Below are 21,611 nucleotides of genomic sequence, written 5' to 3'. Positions count from 1 at the left end.
TTTATTGCGTCTATTTGATTCTTCTCTCTTTTCTTCTTTATTAGTCTAGCTAGCGGTCTGTCAATTTTGTTGATCTTTTCAAAAAACCAACTCCTGGATTCATTGATTTTTTGGAGGGTTTTTTGTGTCTCTATCTCCTTCAGTTCTGCTCTGATCTTAGTTATTTCTTGCCTTCTGCTAGCTTTTGAATGTGTTTGCTCTTGCCTCTCTAGTTCTTTTAATTGTGATGTTAGAGTGTCAATTTTAGATCTCTCCTGCTTTCTCTTGTGGGCATTTAGTGCTATAAATTTCCCTCTACACACTGCTTTAAATGTGTCCCAGAGATTCTGGTATGTTGTATCTTTGTTCTCATTGGTTTCAAAGAACATCTTTATTTCTGCTTTCATTTCGTTATGTACCCAGTAGTCATTCAGGAGCAGGTTGTTCAGTTTCCATGTAGTTGAGCGGTTTTGATTGAGTTTCTTAGTCCTGAGTTCTAGTTTGATTGCACTGTGGTCTGAGAGACAGTTTGTTATAATTTCAGTTCTTGTACATTTGCTGAGGAGTGCTTTACTTCCAATTATGTGGTCAATTTTGGAATAAGTGCGATGTGGTGCTGAGAAGAATGTATATTCTGTTGATTTGGGGTGGAGAGTTCTATAGATGTCTATTAGGTCCGCTTGGTGCAGAGATGAGTTCAATTCCTGGATATCCTTGTTAACTTTCTGTCTCGTGATCTGTCTAATGTTGACAGTGGAGTGTTGAAGTCTCCCATTATTATTGTATGGGAGTCTAAGTCTCTTTGTAGGTCTCTAAGGACTTGCTTTATGAATCTGGGTGCTCCTGTATTGGGTGCATATATATTTAGGAGAGTTAGCTCTTCCTGTTGAATTGATCCCTTTACCATTATGTAATGGCCTTCTTTGTCTCTTTTGATCTTTGATGGTTTAAAGTCTGTTTTATCAGAGACTAGGATTGCAACCCCTGCTTTTTTTTGTTCTCCATTTGCTTGGTAGATCTTCCTCCATCCCTTTATTTTGAGCCTATGTATGTCTCTGCATGTGAGATGGGTCTCCTGAATACAGCAGACTGATGGGTCTTGACTCTTTATCCAGTTTGCCAGTCTGTGTCTTTTAATTGGAGCATTTAGTCCATTGACATTTAAGGTTAATATTGTTATGTGTGAACTTGATCCTGTCATTATGATATTAACTGGTTATTTTGCTCGTTAGTTGATGCAGTTTCTTCCTAGCCTCGATGGTCTTTACATTTTGGCATGTTTTTGCAATGGCTGGTACCGGTTGTTCCTTTCCATGTTTAGGGCTTCCTTCAGGGTCTCTTGTAAGGCAGGCCTGGTGGTGACAAAATCTCTAAGCATTTGCTTATCTGTAAAGGATTTTATTTCTCCTTCACTGATGAAGCTTAGTTTGGCTGGATACGAAATTCTCGGTTGAAAATTCTTTTCTTTAAGAACGTTGAATATTGGCCCCCACTCTCTTCTGGCTTGTAGAGTTTCTGCCGAGAGATCTGCTGTTAGTCTGATGGGCTTCCCTTTGTGGGTAACCCGACCTTTCTCTCTGGCTGCCCTTAAGATTTTTTCCTTCATTTCAACTTTGGTGAATCTGGCAATTATGTGTCTTGGAGTTGCTCTTCTGGAGGAGTATCTTTGTGGCGTTCTCTGTATTTCCTGAATTTGAATGTTGGCCTGCCCTACTAGGTTGGGGAAGTTCTCCTGGATGATATCCTGAAGGGTGTTTTCCAACTTGGTTCCATTTTCCCCCTCACTTTCAGGCACCCCAATCAGACGTAGATTTGGTCTTTTTACATAATCCCATACTTCTTGCAGGCTTTGTTCATTTCTTTTTCTTCTTTTTTCTTTTGGTTTCTCTTCTCACTTCATTTCATTCATTTGATCCTCAATCGCTGATACTCTTTCCTCCAGTTGATCGAGTCGGTTACCGAAGCTTGTGCATTTGTCACGTATTTCTCGTGTCATGGTTTTCATCTCTGTCATTTCGTTTATGATCTTCTCTGCATTAATTAGTCTAGCTGTCAATTCTTCCACTTTTTTTTCAAGATTTTTAGTTTCTTTGCGCTGGGTACGTAATTCCTCCTTTAGCTCTGAGAGGTTTGATGGACTGAAGCCTTCTTCTCTCATCTCGTCAAAGTCATTCTCTGACCAGCTTTGATCCGTTGCTGGCGATGGGCTGCGCTCCTTTGCAGGGGGAGATGCGCTCTTATTTTTTGAATTTCCAGCTTTTCTGCCCTGCTTCTTTCCCATCTTTGTGGTTTTATCTGTCTCTGGACTTTGATGATGGTGACGTACTGATGGGGTTTTGGTATAGGTGTCCTTCCTGTTTGATAGTTTTCGTCTGACAGTCAGAAGGACTGTCTGTTGGTCTGTTAGAGATTGCTTGAGGTCCACTCCAGACCCTGTTTGCCTGGGTATCAGCAGCAGAGGTTGCCGAAGATAGAATATTGCTGAACAGCGAGTGTACCTGTCTGATTCTTTCTTTGGAAGTTTCCTCTCAGGGGTGATGCCACCCTGTGAGGTGTGGGGTATCAGACTGCCCCTAGTGGGGGATGTCTCCCAGCTAGGCTACTCAGGGGTCAGGGACCCACCTGAGCAGGCAGTCTGTCCGTTCTCAGATCTCAACCTCCGCGTTGGGAGATCCACGGCTCTCCCCAAAGCTGTCAGACAGAGTCGTTCGGGTCTGCAGCGGCCCCGCTCTTTCCCCTAATGGACTGCAGCTGTGCGCTGTCCGCAGCGGTAGAGTCTACAGAGACAGGCAGGCTTCCTTGAGCTGCTGTGAGCTCCACCCAGTTCGAGCTTCCCAGCGGCTTTGTTTACCTACTTAAGCCTCAGCAATGGCGGGCGCCCCTCCCCCAGCCTCGCTGCTGCCTTGCGGATAGATCGCCGCAGACGGCTGTGTTAGCAGTGAGGGAGGCTCCGTGGGCGTGGGCCCCTCCCGGCCAGGTGTGGGATATATTCTCCTGGTGTGCCTGTTTCCTTAAAGTGCAGTATTGGGGTGGGAGTTACCCGATTTTCCAGGTGGTGTGTGTCTCAGTTCCCCTGGCTAGGAAAAGGGATTCCTTCCCCCTTGCGCTTCCAGGTGAGGCGATGCCTCGCCCTGCTTCAGCTCACGCTGGTCAGGCTGCAGCAGCTGACCAGCACCGATTGTCCGGCACTCCCTAGAGAGATGACCCCAGTACCTCAGTTGAAAATGCAGAAATCACCGGTCTTCTGTGTCGCTCGCGCTGGGAGTTGGAGACTGGAGCTGTTCCTATTCGGCCATCTTCCTTCATGCTGTTTTCTATAGTGGTTGTACTAGTTTACATTCTCAGTAACAGTATAAAAGTGTTCCCTTTTCACCACATCCACACCAATATGTATTTTTAAAAATTTTTTTGTTATGGCCATTCTTGCAGGAGTAAGATGGTGTCACATTGTGGTTTTCATAGGCATTTCCCTGATAATTAGTGATGTTCAGCATTTTTCCATATGCTTGTCAGCTATTTGTATATCTTCTTTTGAGAATTGTCTATTCATGTCCTTGGCCCACTTTTTGGTGGAATTGTTTCTTTTCTTCCGCTGATTTGTTTGAGTTCCGTGTAGATTCTGGATACTAGTCCTTGGTCAGATGTATAGACTGTAAAGATTTTCTCCCACTCTATGGGTTGTCTATTAACCCTGCTTATTATTTCTTTTGCTGTGCAGAAGCTTTTTAGTTTAATTATGTCCCATCTATTTATCTTTGTTTTTGTTGCATTTGATTTTGGATTCTTGGTCATGAAATCTTTGCCTAAACCAATGTCTAGAAGGTTTTTCCAAAGTTATCTTCTAGAATCTTTATGGTTTCAGGTCATAGATGTAAGTCTTTGACCCATCTTGAGTTGATTTTTGTATAAGGTGAGAAATGAGGATCCAGTTTCATTCTTCTACCTGTGGCTTTCCAATTATCCCAGTTGTTGAATAGGGTGTCTTTTCCCCACTTTGTGTATTTGTTTGCATTTTCAAAGATCAGTTGGCTGTAAGTATTCTGGTTTTCTTTCTGGGTTCTCTACTCTGTTCCATTGGTCTATGTACCTATTTTTATACCAGAATCATGCTGTTTTGGTGGCCATGGACTTATAGTATAGTTCAAATTTGGGTAATGTGATGCCCCCAGATTTGTTCTTTTTGCTTGGTCTTGCTTTGGCTATGCAGACTCTTTTTTGGTTCCATATGAATTTTAGAATTGTTTTTTCCAGTTCTGTGAAGAATGATAGTGGTATTTTGACAGAAATTGCACTGAATTTGTAAATTGCTTTTGGCAGTATGGTCATTTTCACAATATTGATTCTACTCATCCATGAGCATGGGATGTCTTCCCATTTGTTTGTATCGTCTATTTAGTGTTTTGTAGTTTACCTTATAGAGGTCTTTCACCTCCTTGGTTAGGTATATAACCAAGTATTTTTTTGCAGCTATTATTAAGGGGTTGAGTTCTTGATTTGATTCTTAGCTTGGTAGCTGCTGGTGTATAGCAGAATATATAGTGCTGTGTAGATTTGTGTGCATTCATTTCATATCCTGAAACTTTGCTGAATGCATTTACCAGTTTTCGGAGTTTTTTGGATGAATCTTTAGGGTTTTCTAGGTATATGATCATATCATCAGCAAACAACAAGAGTTCAACTTCCTCTTTACTGATTTGGATGCCCTTTATTTCCTTCTCTTGGGGGAGTGCTCTGGCTAGGACTCCCAGTACCATGTTGAACAAAAGTGATGAGAGTGGGCATCCTTGTCTTGTTCCAGTTCTCAAGAGGAATGCTTTCAACTTTTCCCCGTTAAATATAATGCTAGCAGTGAGTTTATCACGGACAACTTTTATTACCTTAAGGTATGTCCCTTCTATGCTGATTTTGCGGAGGGTTTTAATCATAAAGGGATGCTGGATTTTGTCCAGTGCTTTTTCTGCATCTATTGAGATGATCATGTGATTTTTGTTTTTAATTCTGTTTTGTGGTGTATCACATTTATTGACCTGTGAAAGTTAAACCATCCCTCCATCCCTGGTATGACACCCAACTGATCATGGTGGATGATCTTTTTGACATGCTGGTTGACTCAGTCCACTAGTATCTTGTTGAGGATTTTTGCATATACGTTCACCAGGGATATTGGTCTGCAGTTTTCTTTTTTGGTTATATCTTTTCCTGGTTTTGACATCATGGTGATACTGGCTTCACAGAATGATTTAGCAGGGATTCCTGCTTTCCTTATTGTGTGGAACAGTGTCAATAGGATTGATACCAATTCTTTGAATGTCTGATAAAATTCAGCTGTGAATCCATCTGGTCCTGGACTTCTTTCTGTTGGCAATTTTTTTATTGCCATTTCAATCTTGCTGCTTGTTGTTGGTCTGTTCAGAGTTTCTATATCTTCCTGGTTTAATCTAAAGGGCTGTATATTTCCAAGAATTTATCCATCTCCTCTATGTTTTCTAGTTTATGCATGTAAAGGTGTTCATAGTAGCCTTGAACGATTTTTGTATTTCTTTTTTTTTTTTTTTTTTTTTTGAGGCGGAGTCTCGCTCTGTCTCCCGGACTGGAGTGCAGTGGCCGGATCTCAGCTCACTGCAAGCTCCGCCTCCCGGGTTTACGCCATTCTCCTGCCTCAGCCTCCCGAGTAGCTGGGACTACAGGCGCCCGCCACCTCGCCCAGCTAGTTTTTGTATTTTTAGTAGAGACGGGGTTTCACCGTGTTAGCCAGGATGGTCTCGATCTCCTGACCTCGTGATCCACCCGTCTCGGCCTCCCAAAGTGCTGGGATTACAGGCTTGAGCCACCGCGCCCGGCCCGATTTTTGTATTTCTGTGGTATCAGTAGTAATATCTCCCATTTCATTTCTAATTGAACTTATTTGGATCTTCTCTCTTCTTTTCTTGGTTAATATTGGTGATATTCTATCAATTTTGTTTATCTTTCCAAAGAACCAGCTTTTTGTTTCATTTATCTTTTGTGTTTTTGTTTGTTTGCTTGTTGGTTTCAATTTCATTTAGTTCTGCTCTGATCTTTGTTGTCTTTTCCTCTGCTGGGTTTGGGTTTGGTGTGTTCTTGTTTCTGTAGTTTCTTGAGATGTGACCTTAGGTTATCTAGTTGTGGTGTTTCAGACTTTTTGATGTAGGCATTTAATGCTATGAACTTTACTCTTAGCACCTTTTGCTGTATCCCAGAGTTTTTGATAGGTTGTGTCACTATTATTGTTCAGTTTAAAGACTTTTAATTAGCATCTTGATTTCATTGTTGACCCAAAGATTGATTATTCAGGAGCAGGTTATTTAATTTCCATATATTTAAATGGTTTTGAGGGTTCCTTGTGGAGTTGATTTCCAATTTTATTCCACTGTGGTCTAAGAGAGTATTTACTATAATTTATATTTTCTTACATTTACTGAGACTTGTTTTGGGGCCTATCATATAGTCTATCTTGGAGAACATTCCATGTGCTGATGAATAGAATGCATATTCTGCAGTTGTTGGATAGAATGTTCTGTAAATATCTGTTAAGTCCATTTGGTGTAGGGTACAATTTAAGTCCATTGTTTCTTTGTTGACTTTCTGTCTTGATGATCTATCTACTGCTCTCAGTGGAGTATTAAAAGTCCCCCACTATTGCTGTGCTGCCATCTGTCTGATTTCTTAGGTCTAGCAGTAATTGTTTTATAAATCTGGGAGCTCCAGTGTTAGGTGCATATATATTCAGGATTGTGATATTTTCCTTTTAGATTAGTCCTTTTATCATTATATAATGTCCCTCTTTTTTTTTTAACTGCTATTGCTTTAAGGTTTGTTTTGTCTGATATAAGAATAGCTATTCCTGCTCACTTTTCGTGTCCATTTGCATGGAATATCTTTTTCCACCCCTTTACCTTAAGTTTATGTGAGTCCTTATGTGTTAGGTGAGTCTCCTGAAGACAGCAGAAACTTGGTTGGTGAATTCTTATCCATTCTGCCATTCTGTATCTTTTAAGTGGAGCATTTAGGCCATTTTCATTCAAAGGTAGTATTAAGGTGTGAGGTACTATTCTATTCATCATGCTATTTGTTGCCTGAATGTCTTGGTTTTTTTTGTTTTTTTGTTTGTTTTGTTTTTTTGTTTTCATTGTGTTATTGCTATATAGGTCCTGTGAGATTTATGCTTTAAGGAGGTTCTATTTTGGTGTATTGCAAGAATTTGTTTCAAGATTTAGACCTCCTTTCAGCAGTCTTGTAGTGCTGGCTTGCTAGTGGTGAATTCTTTCAGCATTTGTTTGTCTGGAAAAGACTGTTATCTTTCCTTCATTTATGAAGCTTAGTTTTGCTGGATACAAAATTCTTGGCTTATAATTGTTTTTTTTTTTTTTTATGTGGGCTAAAAATAGAACCCCAATCCCTTCTAGCTTGTTGGATTTCTGCTGAGAAATCTGCTGTTACTCTGATAGGTTTTCCTTCATACGTTACCTGATGTTTTTGCTTCAGAGCTCTTAAGATTCTTTCCTTTGTCTTGATTTTAGATAACCTGATGACTATGTGCCTAGGCAATTATCTTTTTGTGATGAATTTCCCAGATGTTCTTTAAGCTTCTGGTGTTTGGACGTCTAGATCTCTAGCAAGGCTGGGAAGTTTTCCTCAATTATTCCCTCAAATATGTTTTCCAAACTTTTACATTTCTCTTCTTCCTTAGGAAAAACAATTATCTTAGGTTTTGATGCTTAACATACTCCCAAGTTTCTTGGAGGCTTTGTTCATTTTTTTTAAATTCTCTTTTCTTTGTCTTTGATGGATTGGGTTAATTAGAAAGCCTTGTCCTCGAGCTCTGAAGTTCTTTCTTCTGCTTGTTCAATTTTATTGCTGAGACTTTCCAGTGCATTTTTCATTTCTCTAAGTGTGTCTTTGATTTCCAGAAGTTGTGGTTGTTTTTTATTTATGCTTTCTATTTCACTGAATATTTTTCCTTTCATATCCTGTATCAATGTTTCTAATTTCTTTAAGTTGGACTTCACCTTTCTCTGGCATCTCCTTGATTAGCTTAATAATCGACCTTCTCAATTCTGTTTCTGGAAATTCAGAGATTTCATCTTGGTTTGGATTGCTGGTAAGCTAATGTGATCTTTTGGGGGTGTTAAAGAACCTTGTTTTGTCATATTACCAGAATTGTTTTTCTGGTTCCTTCCCATTTGGGTAAACTATGTCAGAGGGAAGATCTGGGACTCAGGGCTGCTGTTCAGATTCTTTCATCTCATGGGATGCTCCCTTGATGAAGTGTTCTCCCTCTTCCCCTAGGAATGGGGCTTCCTGAGAGCTGCACTGCAGTGATCATTTTTGCTCTTGTGGGTCTAGCCAACCAGTGGAGCTACCAAGCTTCACGCTGATACTGGGGAGTGTCTGCAAAGAGTTCTGTGATGTGATCCATCTTCAGGTCTTTCAGTCATGGATACCAGCACCCGCTCCAGTGAAGGTAGTGGAGGAGTGAAGTGGACTCTGTGAGGGTCCTTGATTGTATTTTTGTTTAGTGCACTGGTTTTTTGTTGGTTGGCCTCCAGCCAGGAGGTGACGCTTTCAAGAGTGCATCAGCTGCAGTACTATAGGAGGATGCAAACTTGCCCTAGGGTTGCCTGGTTAAGTATTCAGGTTTTTCAGACAGTAAACAGGGACATAGAGCTCCCAAGAGATTATATCCTTTGTCTTTCGCAACCAGGGCTGGTAGAGAAAGACCACCAGGTGGGAGCAGGAATAGGTGTGTCTGAGCTCAGACTCTCCTTGGGCAAGGCTTGCTGCAGCTACTGTGGGAGATGGTGGTGTGGATCCCAGGCCAATGGAATTCTGTTCCCGGGGGATTATGGCTGCCTCTGCTGAATCACATAGATCACCAGGGAAAAGGGGTAAAGTCAGCAGTCACAGGCTTCACCCCGCTCCCATGTAGACCACAGTCCTAAAGGCTGGTCTCAAGAAAGCAAGCAGACTCAGTTTTTCGGCATCTCAGGGAGCCTGCAGTGGTGATCCAGTTCCTCCAAATGGTCTGTGCATTCTCTCAGCTCTTCTGGCATGTTCCTGCAGTAGTTTTGGAGCAGAAGTTCATGATGTGAATCTCCACACACTACTCTGTCTGAGTGGTAGCTGCAAGCTAGTCCTGCCTCCTATCTGCCATTTTAATCCAAATCTCCACAGATGCTTTTGCAAGTGACAATACACCATGCTGCCAAATGACTCTGAATAGCAAGGCCCACAGAGAAGCAGAGTGGTGGAAACTTCTTCCTAGAAAAATTCAATCCTGATTATAAATGGCTAAAAAGAAGGCATTATAAAACAGAACCTCCCAGGCTGTTGGTGAAGTCAGGAACAGCACTAAAATGAGCCATCATATTTCCAAGCCAAGCCATATGGCGTGAGAGCTAGTAGAGGCACTAGAGGACTTAGAAAGTAAAATCTGCCAATGTATTATAAAATTAGCAGATATACTATTACTTAAATTAGGTAAACTTGACTGGCTATAGAAAGATATTGTCTAACACTCAACATATTTTTAAAAAACAATCCTACCTATTAAAAACTACTTTGGCAGCCAATAAAATAGATGCCTACTTTTTATTGCAAAGGGATAAAATTTTAAACTAAAGCTATATTTTACCTCAATTTTCTTGAATGGCTTTATAACTCATTTATATTTTATTTAAAAACCATTTTCTAAGCTGGATTGTTTTAATTTAAAGTATACATTCTACCTAAAGAAATAACTGGAGATAGATATATTACATATATATTTTTATAAAGTATATGTTTAGGAAGTAGGAAGTTTAAACACAGCTGCTTCCTTAATATATAGTTTGCTATCATTTTATTACCACAATAAGTTATAGTCAATAAAGGTTTTTTTCCTTGTATTACTCTTCAGTGATTTTATAGAGAGGAAATCAGATGTTGGGCAGCGTTCAAGAATACATATTACTTTTCAATGTTCTCACTTTATGATACCTTGATTTTATCCCACAAAATCTTTTCTGGGGTTTCAAAGTTCTCTGAATCCAATGAGGATTATGTTTATTATTATTATTATTATTATTATTATTACCACTCACACCAATACACCATGCCATTTTTTAAGACAAGCAGAAAAAGTATAAGGCTTAAAAAATCATAATGGGTTTGCTAATGCACAATTTTTCTTTAATTTTTACTTTTATTCTAGATTTTAAAAATGCGAAATGCTTCACGAATTTGCATGTCATCCTTGTGCAGGAGCCATGCTAATCTTTTCTGTATCATTCCAATTTTAGTATATGTGCTGCCAAAGAAAGCACCTACGGCACAATTTAAAGGGTCATTTATTTGCTATGGTATAAACATACCTATGAAATAACTGCTTTCTTTTTCTTTTTTCCCTTTTTTTTGAGACAGGGTCACCGAGGCTGGAATGCAGTGGTGCAATTACGGCTTGCTGCAGCTTTGACCTCTTGGGCTCAAGTGATCCTCCTGCCTCAGCCTCCTAAGTAGCTGGGACCACAGGCATGCACCACCACACCAAGCTATTTTTTTTTTTTTTTTCATTTTTAGTATAGACAAGGTCTCACTATGTTGCCCAGACTGGTCTTGAACTCCTGGCCTCAAGTAATCCTCCTGCCTCAGGATTGCAGGTGTGAGCCACTAGGTCTGGCCAATAAATTTTTAATGGGAAAAAAAGTTTTTTTCTTATGATGACTAGCATAAAAACTTCAGCCATCCATTGCAGAAAAAGTGGGCTTTAAATCAAGATTTAAAGAAAAATTCTGTCAAACATTATCAAACAGTAAATATAAAAAGATAGTAACATTTTTCTAAGTGACAAACTCATTCTTCCTTAATAAATTTTAATTTAGGAAACCAAAATCTAGGTGAGAATATATTAAAGGCAATCTTCACATAAAATGAGACAGCATTTGTAATATTTTTGACCCAGCTGAAAGAATAAATAATGACTATTTATTGAGGATTTAATGTACTTAGTTATGTATTAATACACATATAGTCTCACTCAATCCTGACAATAACACTACGAGATAGATACTTTATTCTTAGCTATGTATTAATTAGTTATGTATTAATACACATATAATCTCAGTCAATCCTGACAATAACACTATGAGGTAGATATTTTATTTTTCCTTAGATGAGGAAACTAAGCCAAACTCTCTTGCTATACTACAAGAAAGGAATTCTTCATACTTTATACCCTTTCACCAAATTAAATGAATTTGTACTTTAATTAAAAGAAGGCAAAGCTACTTTGTGAAAACACTAATTGAATCATAAACATATCCATGATCAGTTTAAACTTGTTCTTTTCTACACTTTAAATTTGAAGCAAAATCAGAATTATTTTGTAACTAGCACACATGTATTCAATGCCTAAACACTGTCTGTGATATTGGACCCAGTAAGAGAAAAAAGGAGTCATGAAGATGTTTTATCTCCTTCGGCTTTTCAAATTGTACTCACTGCTAACAAATATTAGATTTTCCCCAACAATACTCAAAAAGGTTTCTCTTTTGAGCATATAATATTATCTCTAGAAATTAAATGTATAAGTCTATTGTTTCCAGGAGTGTAAGTCCAACACAAATCTTACAAATCGTCCTCAAGTCTCTTGCCGACTAGTCGTTAGATCACCAAAACCACTGTAAGTAGAAGAAATGCAGTAACCTATTTTTAATTATAGATTTCTAAGACCGATTTCTTTTTTTTTAACTAAGGTTGTCTATAACGTTACTTAAAGTAACGTTACCATAAAGTAAACATTGACATCTCAGTGATGGAGGCCTGGTAGAAAGTGGTGGAAATGAGTCTCCCAAGAAATAAACAATTCTCAACATTAGCTGAAATTTCTTGGTGGCTCTCAAGCCCTTGGGGAAAAACGAAAGGTTGTCCTCACGCTCAAAATAAACACAAATGCCCTCTTTTCAAACCAAAGTCTGTAAAAGGGGCAGCTGCCCATATATTATTACTTGTTAAACTAATGGATGAGTATACACTACGTAAAGTAAGCACATTCATAAACCAAGAGCATTCCGATGATCAGTTTATACATTCACCTATGCTAAAACCCTAACTTGTAAGGACCCATAAGTGACTGAGAACACAGTACTGGTCAGGGTGATATGCAATTATGCTAGGAGTAGGATTTTAGTATTTTAAATGTTCATTTCTTTTCCCCAATCTTACTCATGTATTTATTTAAGAGATTGGGCAGAGGCAAGGGGGTCTCTCTATATTGCCAGGCTGGAGCGCAGTGGCTATTCACAGGCCACTGCAGCCTCAAATTCCTGACTTTTGAGTCATCCTGCTACTTCAGCCTCCTGAGTACCTGAAACTACAGATGAGTACCACTATGCCTGGGGTTCCTCAGTCTTTCAATTCTTTCTTTAGTTGTTGAAAGAACCACACCAATTACCATGATCACATCTAATAGTCTAAGAGTCTAATATGGAACAAAAGATTCCAAATATTAATTACAAATAAAAAATGGCTTAGAATTAATATGTCAAGTTTCTTCAGAAACCTTTAGTAAGCTTATCTAGAAAGATTATCATTCTCAGGAGAAAATCTCTGCATAGCCTTGTTTTGAACCAATTTTATGAGATTTTGTAGTGGGGCTCACTTTAGAGGACATGTGATATAGACAGCAGCAGGGTGAAGAGATTGTCCATACGGTAGGGCAGGGGGAATGAAGGAGGTCACAATAGTGGCTTTGGGCAGGTTATCAGAGCCCATGAGTATAAAGAAGGTGTCCACAGGGGAGACAATGGTAGCCCAGGGCATGGTGTCAGAGCCAGAGCCAGGTGAGGCGGCCATTAGTGCATGGGGGTGGAAGAGTCTCACAGGGGTTGTTGGAATCCAAGGGGATGGAAAGGGCATCCAGGTGGAAGGTGGTAGAAGTGAGGATCCATGGCAGGGGATCAGAACCTGAGCAAGGTAAGGATGGTGGCCACACGACTACCAGGACCCAAGTGGAGTGAAGAGGACATCTCGAAGGGATGGGGAGGCTGGAAGAGAGGGGAGAATGCAGCAGCAGCCCTGCATGGGTTGCCAGAACCAAAGCAGGTGAGAAAGGTATCCAGGTGGAGGTTGAGGGATAACAACATCCCAGGATGCAGTGTAGGACACTAAGCAGGTGAGGGTGGCCAAAGAGAGTAGTAGCAATGGTAGTGACTCGGCACAAAGTGTCAGAGCCTGCAGAATGAGGAGGGCATCTGTGCCTTAGGAGCCACAGTGTGGGCTTAGTGTGGGGTGCTGGAACCCGAGAGGCCTGAGGAGGGCCTCTATGAAGAAGGCAGAGGTAGGGGCAGCACAGAGATGTCAGAGCTCAATAGAGGTAGAAGAGCATCCCTACGGGGAGGTTTCCACAAGGGTACCTCTGTATGAAGTGAGAGAGAACATCCGTGTGGGCTTGGAGCAGGAAGAGAGAGCCCAGGTGAGGTGAGGAGGCATCCACGCCACGGGGCAGCAGCTCTACTGGAAGATTAGTTACACACAGTGGGGACTGATAAAGTAATTAAATATGTCGAGGATAATGGGAGATAAGTTCCTCACTGTCAGAGAAGGGAGGTACAACTATGGAAAGGGGGAAAACTAGAATGAACCATGTGCTATTAGGTTAGAGCTATGATATTAAACCAGATGCAGTGGCTCACGCCTGTAATCCCAACATTTTGGTAGGCCGAGGTGGGAGGAGCACTTGAGTCCAGGAGTATGAGACCAGCCTGGGCAACATAGAAAGATCCCATTTCTATAAAAAATAAAAAATAAAAATGAGCCAGGAGTGCTAGTGCACTCCTGTATTCAGGAGGCTGAGGTGGGAGGATCACTTGAGTCCAGGATGTCGAGGCTACACTGAGTGGTGATCACGCCACTGCACTCAATCTGGGTGACAGAGTGAAACCCTGTCTCAGAAAAAGAATAAAAAGAACTATGAAAGCAATATGAGCTCAGAGTTTCTAATGAAGACAGACATAAAGACAGTGATAGAGATAGAAATATGTTTTAAAATGGTATAATTGGTAAATTCACAATCATTGTGAGTAATTTAAAATCATCTCTGACAGAAGATAAATCAAAGTGATAAAGAACTGAAGAAATTGCAGTTTTGAATCACTTGATTACTATTACTTATATTATTATGATGATAATTATAAATATCAACAACAAAGCGACAGGTCCAGGTTATTTTTTGGAAGTATTTTACTTTTAAGTAACTGATCATTCCTTTTTTAAACAAATAGAGAATAGAAAAAGAAAACTCACCCTAACTGACTTTACCAAACTATTATAATCTTTTTTGGAAAACGAGACCATGGCAGAACAATAAAGAAAAAAATATAGGCCAGGTGCAGTGGCTCATGCCTATAATCCCAACACTTTGGGAGGCCAAGGCAGGCAGATCACTTGAGTCAGAAGTTCGAGACCAGCATGGCCAATGTGGCGAAATCCCATCTCTACATACAAAAATTAGCTGGACGTGGCGGCACACACCAGTAATTCCAGCTATTCAGGAGGCTGACATGGGAATATCACTTGAACCCGGGAGGTGGAGATTGCAGTCAACTGAGATCACGCCACTGCACTCCAACCTGGGTGACAGAGCAAGACCTGTCTCAAAAAAAGAAAGAAAAAATTCCTAATTTCACCTATGAGCATAAATGCAAATTTCTATGGAAAATATTAGTAAACTAAATCCAGCAATTTGTATGTGTGTGTGTGTGCATATGTTTACATGTGTGAGTGTATGTGTGTGTGAGAACAAGTTGAATTAATCCCAGGAATGCAATGAAGATTATTTAGCATTAAATAAGTTATAAACAAATTCACCACATTAACAGATTAACGGAGAAAAACTATATAGTCATTTAAAAAATTAGTAATCTGCATTAAACAAAATGCAACACTAACACATCACTAAAAAAAAAAAAAAAACAGCAAACTAGGATTAGGAAGAAACTTCCTCAGTCTGATTAAAAACAAAACAAAACCTCAGAAAACATAATACTTAATGGTAACATTTTGGAATATTTTCTTTAAAGTCAGGAATAAGATGAAGATGCCATTAGCATGACTCTTACTGAAAAAGGGCCTAGTATGCCTGGTCAATGCACTATGAAAGACACTTGGTATCAAGTGTGGAAACGAAGAAACAAAACTGACTTTATTCACAGATAATATTCTTGCCCACACAGAAGACCCAGGACAATCAATGAATAACAACCAGAAATAAGAAAACAAGTATCATTACAAAATGCAAGGTGTTGGATCCATGATCACTATTCACAAGTCAAGATATTCCTATATGCCAACAATAAACTAGAAAATTAAATTTTAAAAATTCAATTCATAATAGCATTAAAATCCTTAAAATACTCATGAATAAAAGCATAAAACTGAACATATGATTTAAAAGCACTGTGATGGATAAACTGACAACTGGAACAAACTAAAAACTGGGAATAAACCACTTTTATTTGGGGTCTTAGTATATTACATATTAATAGGAAAAAGATGAGTGTATTTTGGCTCCAAATAACAGAAAACCAATCACCTTCAACAAAAATTATCATCTCACAAAACAAGATATTTTGAGGTAAGGCTCATAGCCATCACTAAGGATTCAGAAAGTTTTTTTTTTTTTTCTTTTTGCCTTGATAGGAAAAGTACATAATGAAGAAATAAGCTCCTTCTTCTGACTCTTGATATATGTTTGTGACATTTTAGACATTCTGGGATAATGAAGGGAGCTCACTGACATCCTGAAGAGGACACAGCTTTTAGCCTTATCTGGTTCAACATTTTTGGCAATCTTTGGTAAACTCAACAATATATAACAGGAGACATATTCCAGAGTATTCACTGCATAATTCTTCCTAATCTCACATACATACACACCACACACACACACACACACACGGGCACAAATGCAACAGCCTAACTAAACATCAGTAGAGATTGCATAAATAAATTGTATATTTATGATGTGGTTTAAAGGAATGAGCTAGATCTACATACATCACTTTATTTATTTATTTATTTATTTATTTATTTATTTATGAGATGGAGTCTCCCTCTGTCACCCAGGTTTAAGTGCAGTGGCACAATCTCAGCTCAATGCAACCTCCACCTCCCGGGTTCAAGAAATTCTCCTGCCTAAGCCTCCCGAGTAGCCTCCTGAGTATAGATGACCACCACCACACCCAGCTAATTTTTATATTTTCAGTAGAGACAGGATTTTGCCATGTTGGCCAGGCTGGTCTCGAACTCCTGACCTCAAGTGATCTGCCCATCTCGGCCTCCCAAAGTGCTGGGATTATAGGCGTGAGCCACTGCACCTAGCCCATCACTTTGGATTATCTTAAAAATAGAAACTTGAGAGAAAAAAGCAAGCTATTTAGGGATATTTATAGTATAATATCACTTATATAAAATTAAAATCTATAGCATAAATGCTCTATATTATTTATGAAAAAGTAAATATTTAATAAAAATGTAAAAACAACAAATTGAGCTTGTAATTATCTCTAGGGAAAGAAAAAGGAAAATCAAATTAGAGATGGTTATATAGTATCAAGAATGCTTCAACTTTATCTCTAGTTTTATTTCTTTAATGAAAAAGGATCCATGATAGATATGAAAATAATGATAAATCATATTGAGTCTATGTGGAAAGTTTATAGATACTCGTCGTTTTAGTACATTTATGCTTTATAATCCTCTATCCCTTTTTAAAGTACTGTATAATTTTTAAAAAGTTATAATTTTAAAAAATACATACTACATATTTTTTGAAAAGTTTCCCATGAAAATATTTCATCAGTCACAAAAAGTTCCTATCCCACATACAAATATCTGTATAAACACTACAAATGGAGATCACTTCCTTCATTTTTTACTAAACGCCATTTTAAGGCACATGCTGTGTGTTGCTTAAGGACTAGAAACTAGGTAATGTCAGAGGAAATGTGAATAGTAGTAATATGTTACAGAAAAAGTAGCAAGGATCAAATAAAGACACCATGAAGAGCGAGAAAGGTCCAAATGGCATAAAATTGAAAGAGGTTTCCAGAGGTTAGTTCAATGCTCAAAAAACATCCTTAGTATTGAATGAGAAGCCAAAGACATTACTGTCAAAATTTTTTTAAACAGGTGTGAAAAAAGTTTCTACTTGAACTTTAACTCGGGGACACTTAGAGAATATGAAGCAGGGCACATGTCAACAATATGATTTATTACTAAGGCTATAATAAATGTCAAAGTTTTTCCCTGGAAATCAAAACATTTAATTATTAAGATCCCATGAAGTACCCACAGCAACATACCTGAAGAAGGAGTCTTTCAAAAGCAAGAAAGTTGTCCCACTTGGCAGTCTGTGGGTGTTTCAACGTTTGAGCCGTGGCCAGCCCAAGCTGGAGGAGCCCACAGTGATTCATTAGAGCTTTGAGGTTGTTCTTGAAGAGCTGAATATACGACATGAGCTGTCCTGGTGTGACTCTCCCTGGAAAAACATAAGAATTTATCAGTGTACCCCTTTCTGGGAATAGTACAAATAATGACAAGGATTCCATTAATAACACCACTGTCTTGTATTTGGGCAGAACATCAGAGTTGACTACAAGCTTTCCTAAGCTATTGTGATTCTTACAACTATATAGTGACAAGAGCAAAATTGGTACTATGATTAATACTTGCATTTTGCAAGTAAAGAAACAGTGATGTTAGTTAAGGGATCTGATCAAGGTCATATTGCTAGTAGAATTCATTTTATCATTATGTAATACTCTGTAAATAAGTTTTCAAATAAAGTCATATAAATAAGTATTTGTTGAGCTCAACTTGGAGTACCTCTTTACGACATATGACATAGCAATCTAAGAGGGAAAAAGGTATGATTTCTAGTTGTGTGTGTATAAACATAAAAGAAGATGAGAAATAGGTTATGGCTGTACCTAAAACTTTACCACTGACATCAGTGAGTTCATGACAATATTCATGAGGATAAAAGCAGTTACATGGAACAAAAATGTATCAAGAACTAGGGCGGCAAAACCACTGGAAGAGGAGGTATCAGAAGAAAAGGCTGGTGTGGGTAACAGCACATTTGCTACAATGGTCACCTACATTTAGAACAAGAGAGTCCACTTCATAAAAGGACAGAGACTGTACAAAACACATGTACATCTACAAACACACAAACTGTTGAGGATTCACTCCTTCAGAGCCCCTAACTCCAAGTTTTGCCGGTAGCAGTCTTTCCACTGAGTCTCCTCCCATCTCCAGTCTATGAAATTTCATTCCTGCCATTCCTCCATGCTATGCGCAAAGCTCCTGGACACCGGATTCTCCCCACCAGGCAAGAAGGCAATGGGGCCAAACATAGATGTAAGCCAAGTAATTCGTTCCTATGTTTCACCCACGCCATGTTTGTGGGTTGTTCTTTGATACTGAAATCCAAGTTTATTTGCTTGTTATACCTAGGTTTTTAAATGTTTGGCAATGAAACCACCTGCATTTATTTAGCAATTTACACAATGCTTACACAAACACACCCTTTACTGATTCTCATGGCAACTCCTTGAGGTAGCAAATGAGGCTTGTGCTGCGTCTATTAGCCCTGCCCGACGTGCTAAGAACACAATGTCTTACCCAGTGCTAAATGGCAGATACTACTTAATAAATGGTTTTTGCTAAAAGTAAAGACCTTGCCACATGAAACTCAAAAGCCTACAACACATCTTTCTATCTTTTCATTAATTTTTTGAAGAGATTAAGAATGTTTAAGTTCTTCATTACCAGTTTATCAGGGTAAGCATTTAAAGAAAAAGAACAGTGGGAATGATAAGTAGGAGGGTGAGTCTCACGAGTTTCTTTGGTCCCTTGGTAAAGCATGGGTTTGCTCCCGATTCTCAAAGCAGCAAGCTAACAATTTGCTTGCTCAAGTACTCATAGAAAAAAGACCTTATAAATACTTTGATTTCTTTATCAGGTTTATTAAGGTATTTTCTACATACAGTAACATTCACCCTTTTCTAGTGTACAGTTCTACGAATGTTGACAAATGGATATGGTTGGATAACTACTGTCACAGTCAAAATACAGAACATTACCATCATTTCAAACAGCTCCCCTTCTTGGTAGTCCATTCACTTTCCCCAATTCCAGCCCTGTTGGTTGACGAACCCTTATCTGTGTTTATCTGATTTCCATCTCAGTTTTGCCTTTCTAGAGTGTTGTATAAATGGAATCACATAGTATGTAGCCATTTGAGTTTGGTTTCTTTCGATGAATCATAATGTATTTGAGATTCATCCATGTTGCTGCTTTTTCTTTTTCTTGCTGAGTGATATTTCATTGTGTGGATGTATCATAGTTTAGCCATTTATTTATCTATTCACTAGTTAATGAGTATTTGGGTTGTTTTCAATTTTTTAGAAATTATGAATAAAGCCTTCACAAACATCCATGTACAGGTTTTTGTGTGTGTATGTGTGTGTATACATATGTCTCATTTTCCTTTAGGCAAATTTCTAGGAGTAGGTTTCTAGGTCAGATGCTAAGTATCTGCTTACTTTTAATTCTTTTTTAGTTTTTAAGCTTTATTTTATCACTCTTCTCAAACATATCAGAAAGCATATCAACAGTGCATCTTATGTTAAGTTTACAACAAAACTGAACAATCTAATTGTGTTTGATGAAAAAGTTTTTTTAGCAAAAAAGCATATGATACAGCCCATTGAAATGCAGGGTTCATGCTTTTTAGGTACATTAAAAAGTGGAAAATAAAAGACCGCTGCTACACAGCAACATAAAACGAGTTTAAAAGACTTAAGTGGAAATCAGACACTTAGGGGTTTGTGAAAAAATAAAACTTCTTGGTACTGATCCACATCTACATTTATAGTCCCATTTAGTTACGTTTTAAATTTTTATTTTAGATTTAGAGGTACATGTGCAGGTTTGTTATATAGGTAAACTCATGTCATGGGGATTTGTGGTACAGAATATTTTGTCACACAGGTACTACGTCTAGTACCTACTAGTTATTTTTTCTGATACTCTCCTTTCTCCTACCCTCCACCCTCAAGTAAGCTCCAATATCGGCCATTCCCCTCTTTGTGTCCATGTGTTCCCATCATTTAGCTCCCACTTGTAAGTGAGAACATGCAGTATTTAGTTTAAGTGCATGTTTAATTTTATAAGAATTTGGCAAACTGATTTCCAAAGTGGGCTGTACCACCAGCAACATATGAGAGTTTTAGTTGTTTTACAACTTCACCAACACTTGGTTTTGTCAGCTATTTTTGTTTTAGCCATTCTAACAGATGTGTAGCAGTATCTCATTGTGGTTTTAAATTTCATTTTCCTAATGACTAATGATGTTAAGCACCTTTTCATGTGTGTTTTTTGCCATCCTATATCTATTTTGCTGAAGTGGCTGGTCAAATCTTTTGCTCATTTTTTAATTAGGTTGTTTGTTTTCTTATTACTGAGTTGTGAATGTCATGAACTTTTATTGATTCATTGATTCAATATATATTTCTGTAACAGGCACTATTCCTGTTTCTAGGAATAAATCTGTGAACAAATCCAGACAAAAATCCCTATGTTTGTAGCCAACAAATAAAGAAAACAACTCCTTGATGATCTCCTAATTAATTCAGCCTCTTACGTGTCATTCTCTCTTAAGGGATGGGGACCTTTTGTGCAAATGATTAACATTTTTAAGAAATGATATTCTCTGACACCTATTATATTAAACAAATTTTCACAAAAAATGGTTTCAAACTTAAGAAACTTAAGAAATTGCCATGAGCTCCATTTATTTATATAAACACTGTACTGCAGGTGATGGCAGTGTGGCTCCTAAACACACAGAACTTAGTCTATCAAGACAAACATTCATTTAATGACCATACAAAGAGTTACTTAATCATGATAGTGATAAGCACTGCTAAAGAAAAATACAAAATATCTGGAAGGTGTGAAAGGCTCTACATGATATGAAAACTGCCTACCTCTCCAACCCCATCTCCTCAACTGAAAGAAGAGGAATTAAATAGATTCAAAATATACACAATTCATTTGTACTGTAACTATGTTTTAGAGAGACTCCAGGAAATGGGAATCACCAGATGAAGCCATCAGAGGATCGGCTCAGATTTCTATTGTAATAACCATATGTTCATTTTAAAGATAAAAGTGTCTTTGATTAAAAAACACAGTCCAGGCCCGGCGCGGTGGCTCACACCTGTAATCCCAATACTTTGGGTTTGGGAGGCCAAGGCGGGCAGATCACAAGGTCAAGAGATCGAGACCATCCCAGCTAACACGGTGAAACCTCATCTGTTCTAAAAATACAAAAAAATTAGCCGGGCTTGATGGTAGGCACCTGTAGTCCCAGCTACTCGGGAGGCTGAGGCAGGAGAATGGTGTGAACCTGGGAGGCGGAGCTTGTAGTGAGCCGAGATGGGGCCATTGCACTCCAGCCTGAGCGACAGAAGCAGACTCCATCTCAAAAAAAGAAAAACACAGTCCTCGCCAGGCACAGTGGCTCACGCCTGTAATCCCAGCACTTTGGGAGGTTGAGGTGGGTGGAT

The 21,611-nt window shown here is 38.7% G+C and overlaps 1 protein-coding gene and 1 non-coding gene across 3 annotated transcripts in view; both read right to left on the bottom strand.

Moving 5' to 3' along the window:
• SCFD2 (sec1 family domain containing 2) overlaps positions 1 to 21,611 on the bottom strand; it is a 562,438-nt gene that overhangs the window by 415,350 nt on the left and 125,477 nt on the right. For both annotated transcript variants that reach the window (XM_033214691.1, XM_033214692.1), the window contains exon 4: positions 17,337 to 17,512. In XM_033214691.1, the coding sequence (XP_033070582.1) occupies positions 17,337 to 17,512 (176 nt within the window). The remainder of the gene's footprint in view (positions 1 to 17,336; positions 17,513 to 21,611) is intronic.
• On the bottom strand, positions 10,195 to 10,301 carry LOC117086422. The gene has a single exon (XR_004438335.1). It is a non-coding gene; the product is annotated as a U6 spliceosomal RNA (small nuclear RNA).

Source organism: Trachypithecus francoisi, unplaced genomic scaffold (assembly GCF_009764315.1).
Source record: "Trachypithecus francoisi isolate TF-2019V2 unplaced genomic scaffold, Tfra_2.0 Lachesis_group1, whole genome shotgun sequence".
NCBI classification, from domain to species: domain Eukaryota; kingdom Metazoa; phylum Chordata; class Mammalia; order Primates; family Cercopithecidae; genus Trachypithecus; species Trachypithecus francoisi.
Note: the sequence above shows the minus strand (reverse complement) of the source record. Positions and strands in the feature narration are given on the sequence as shown.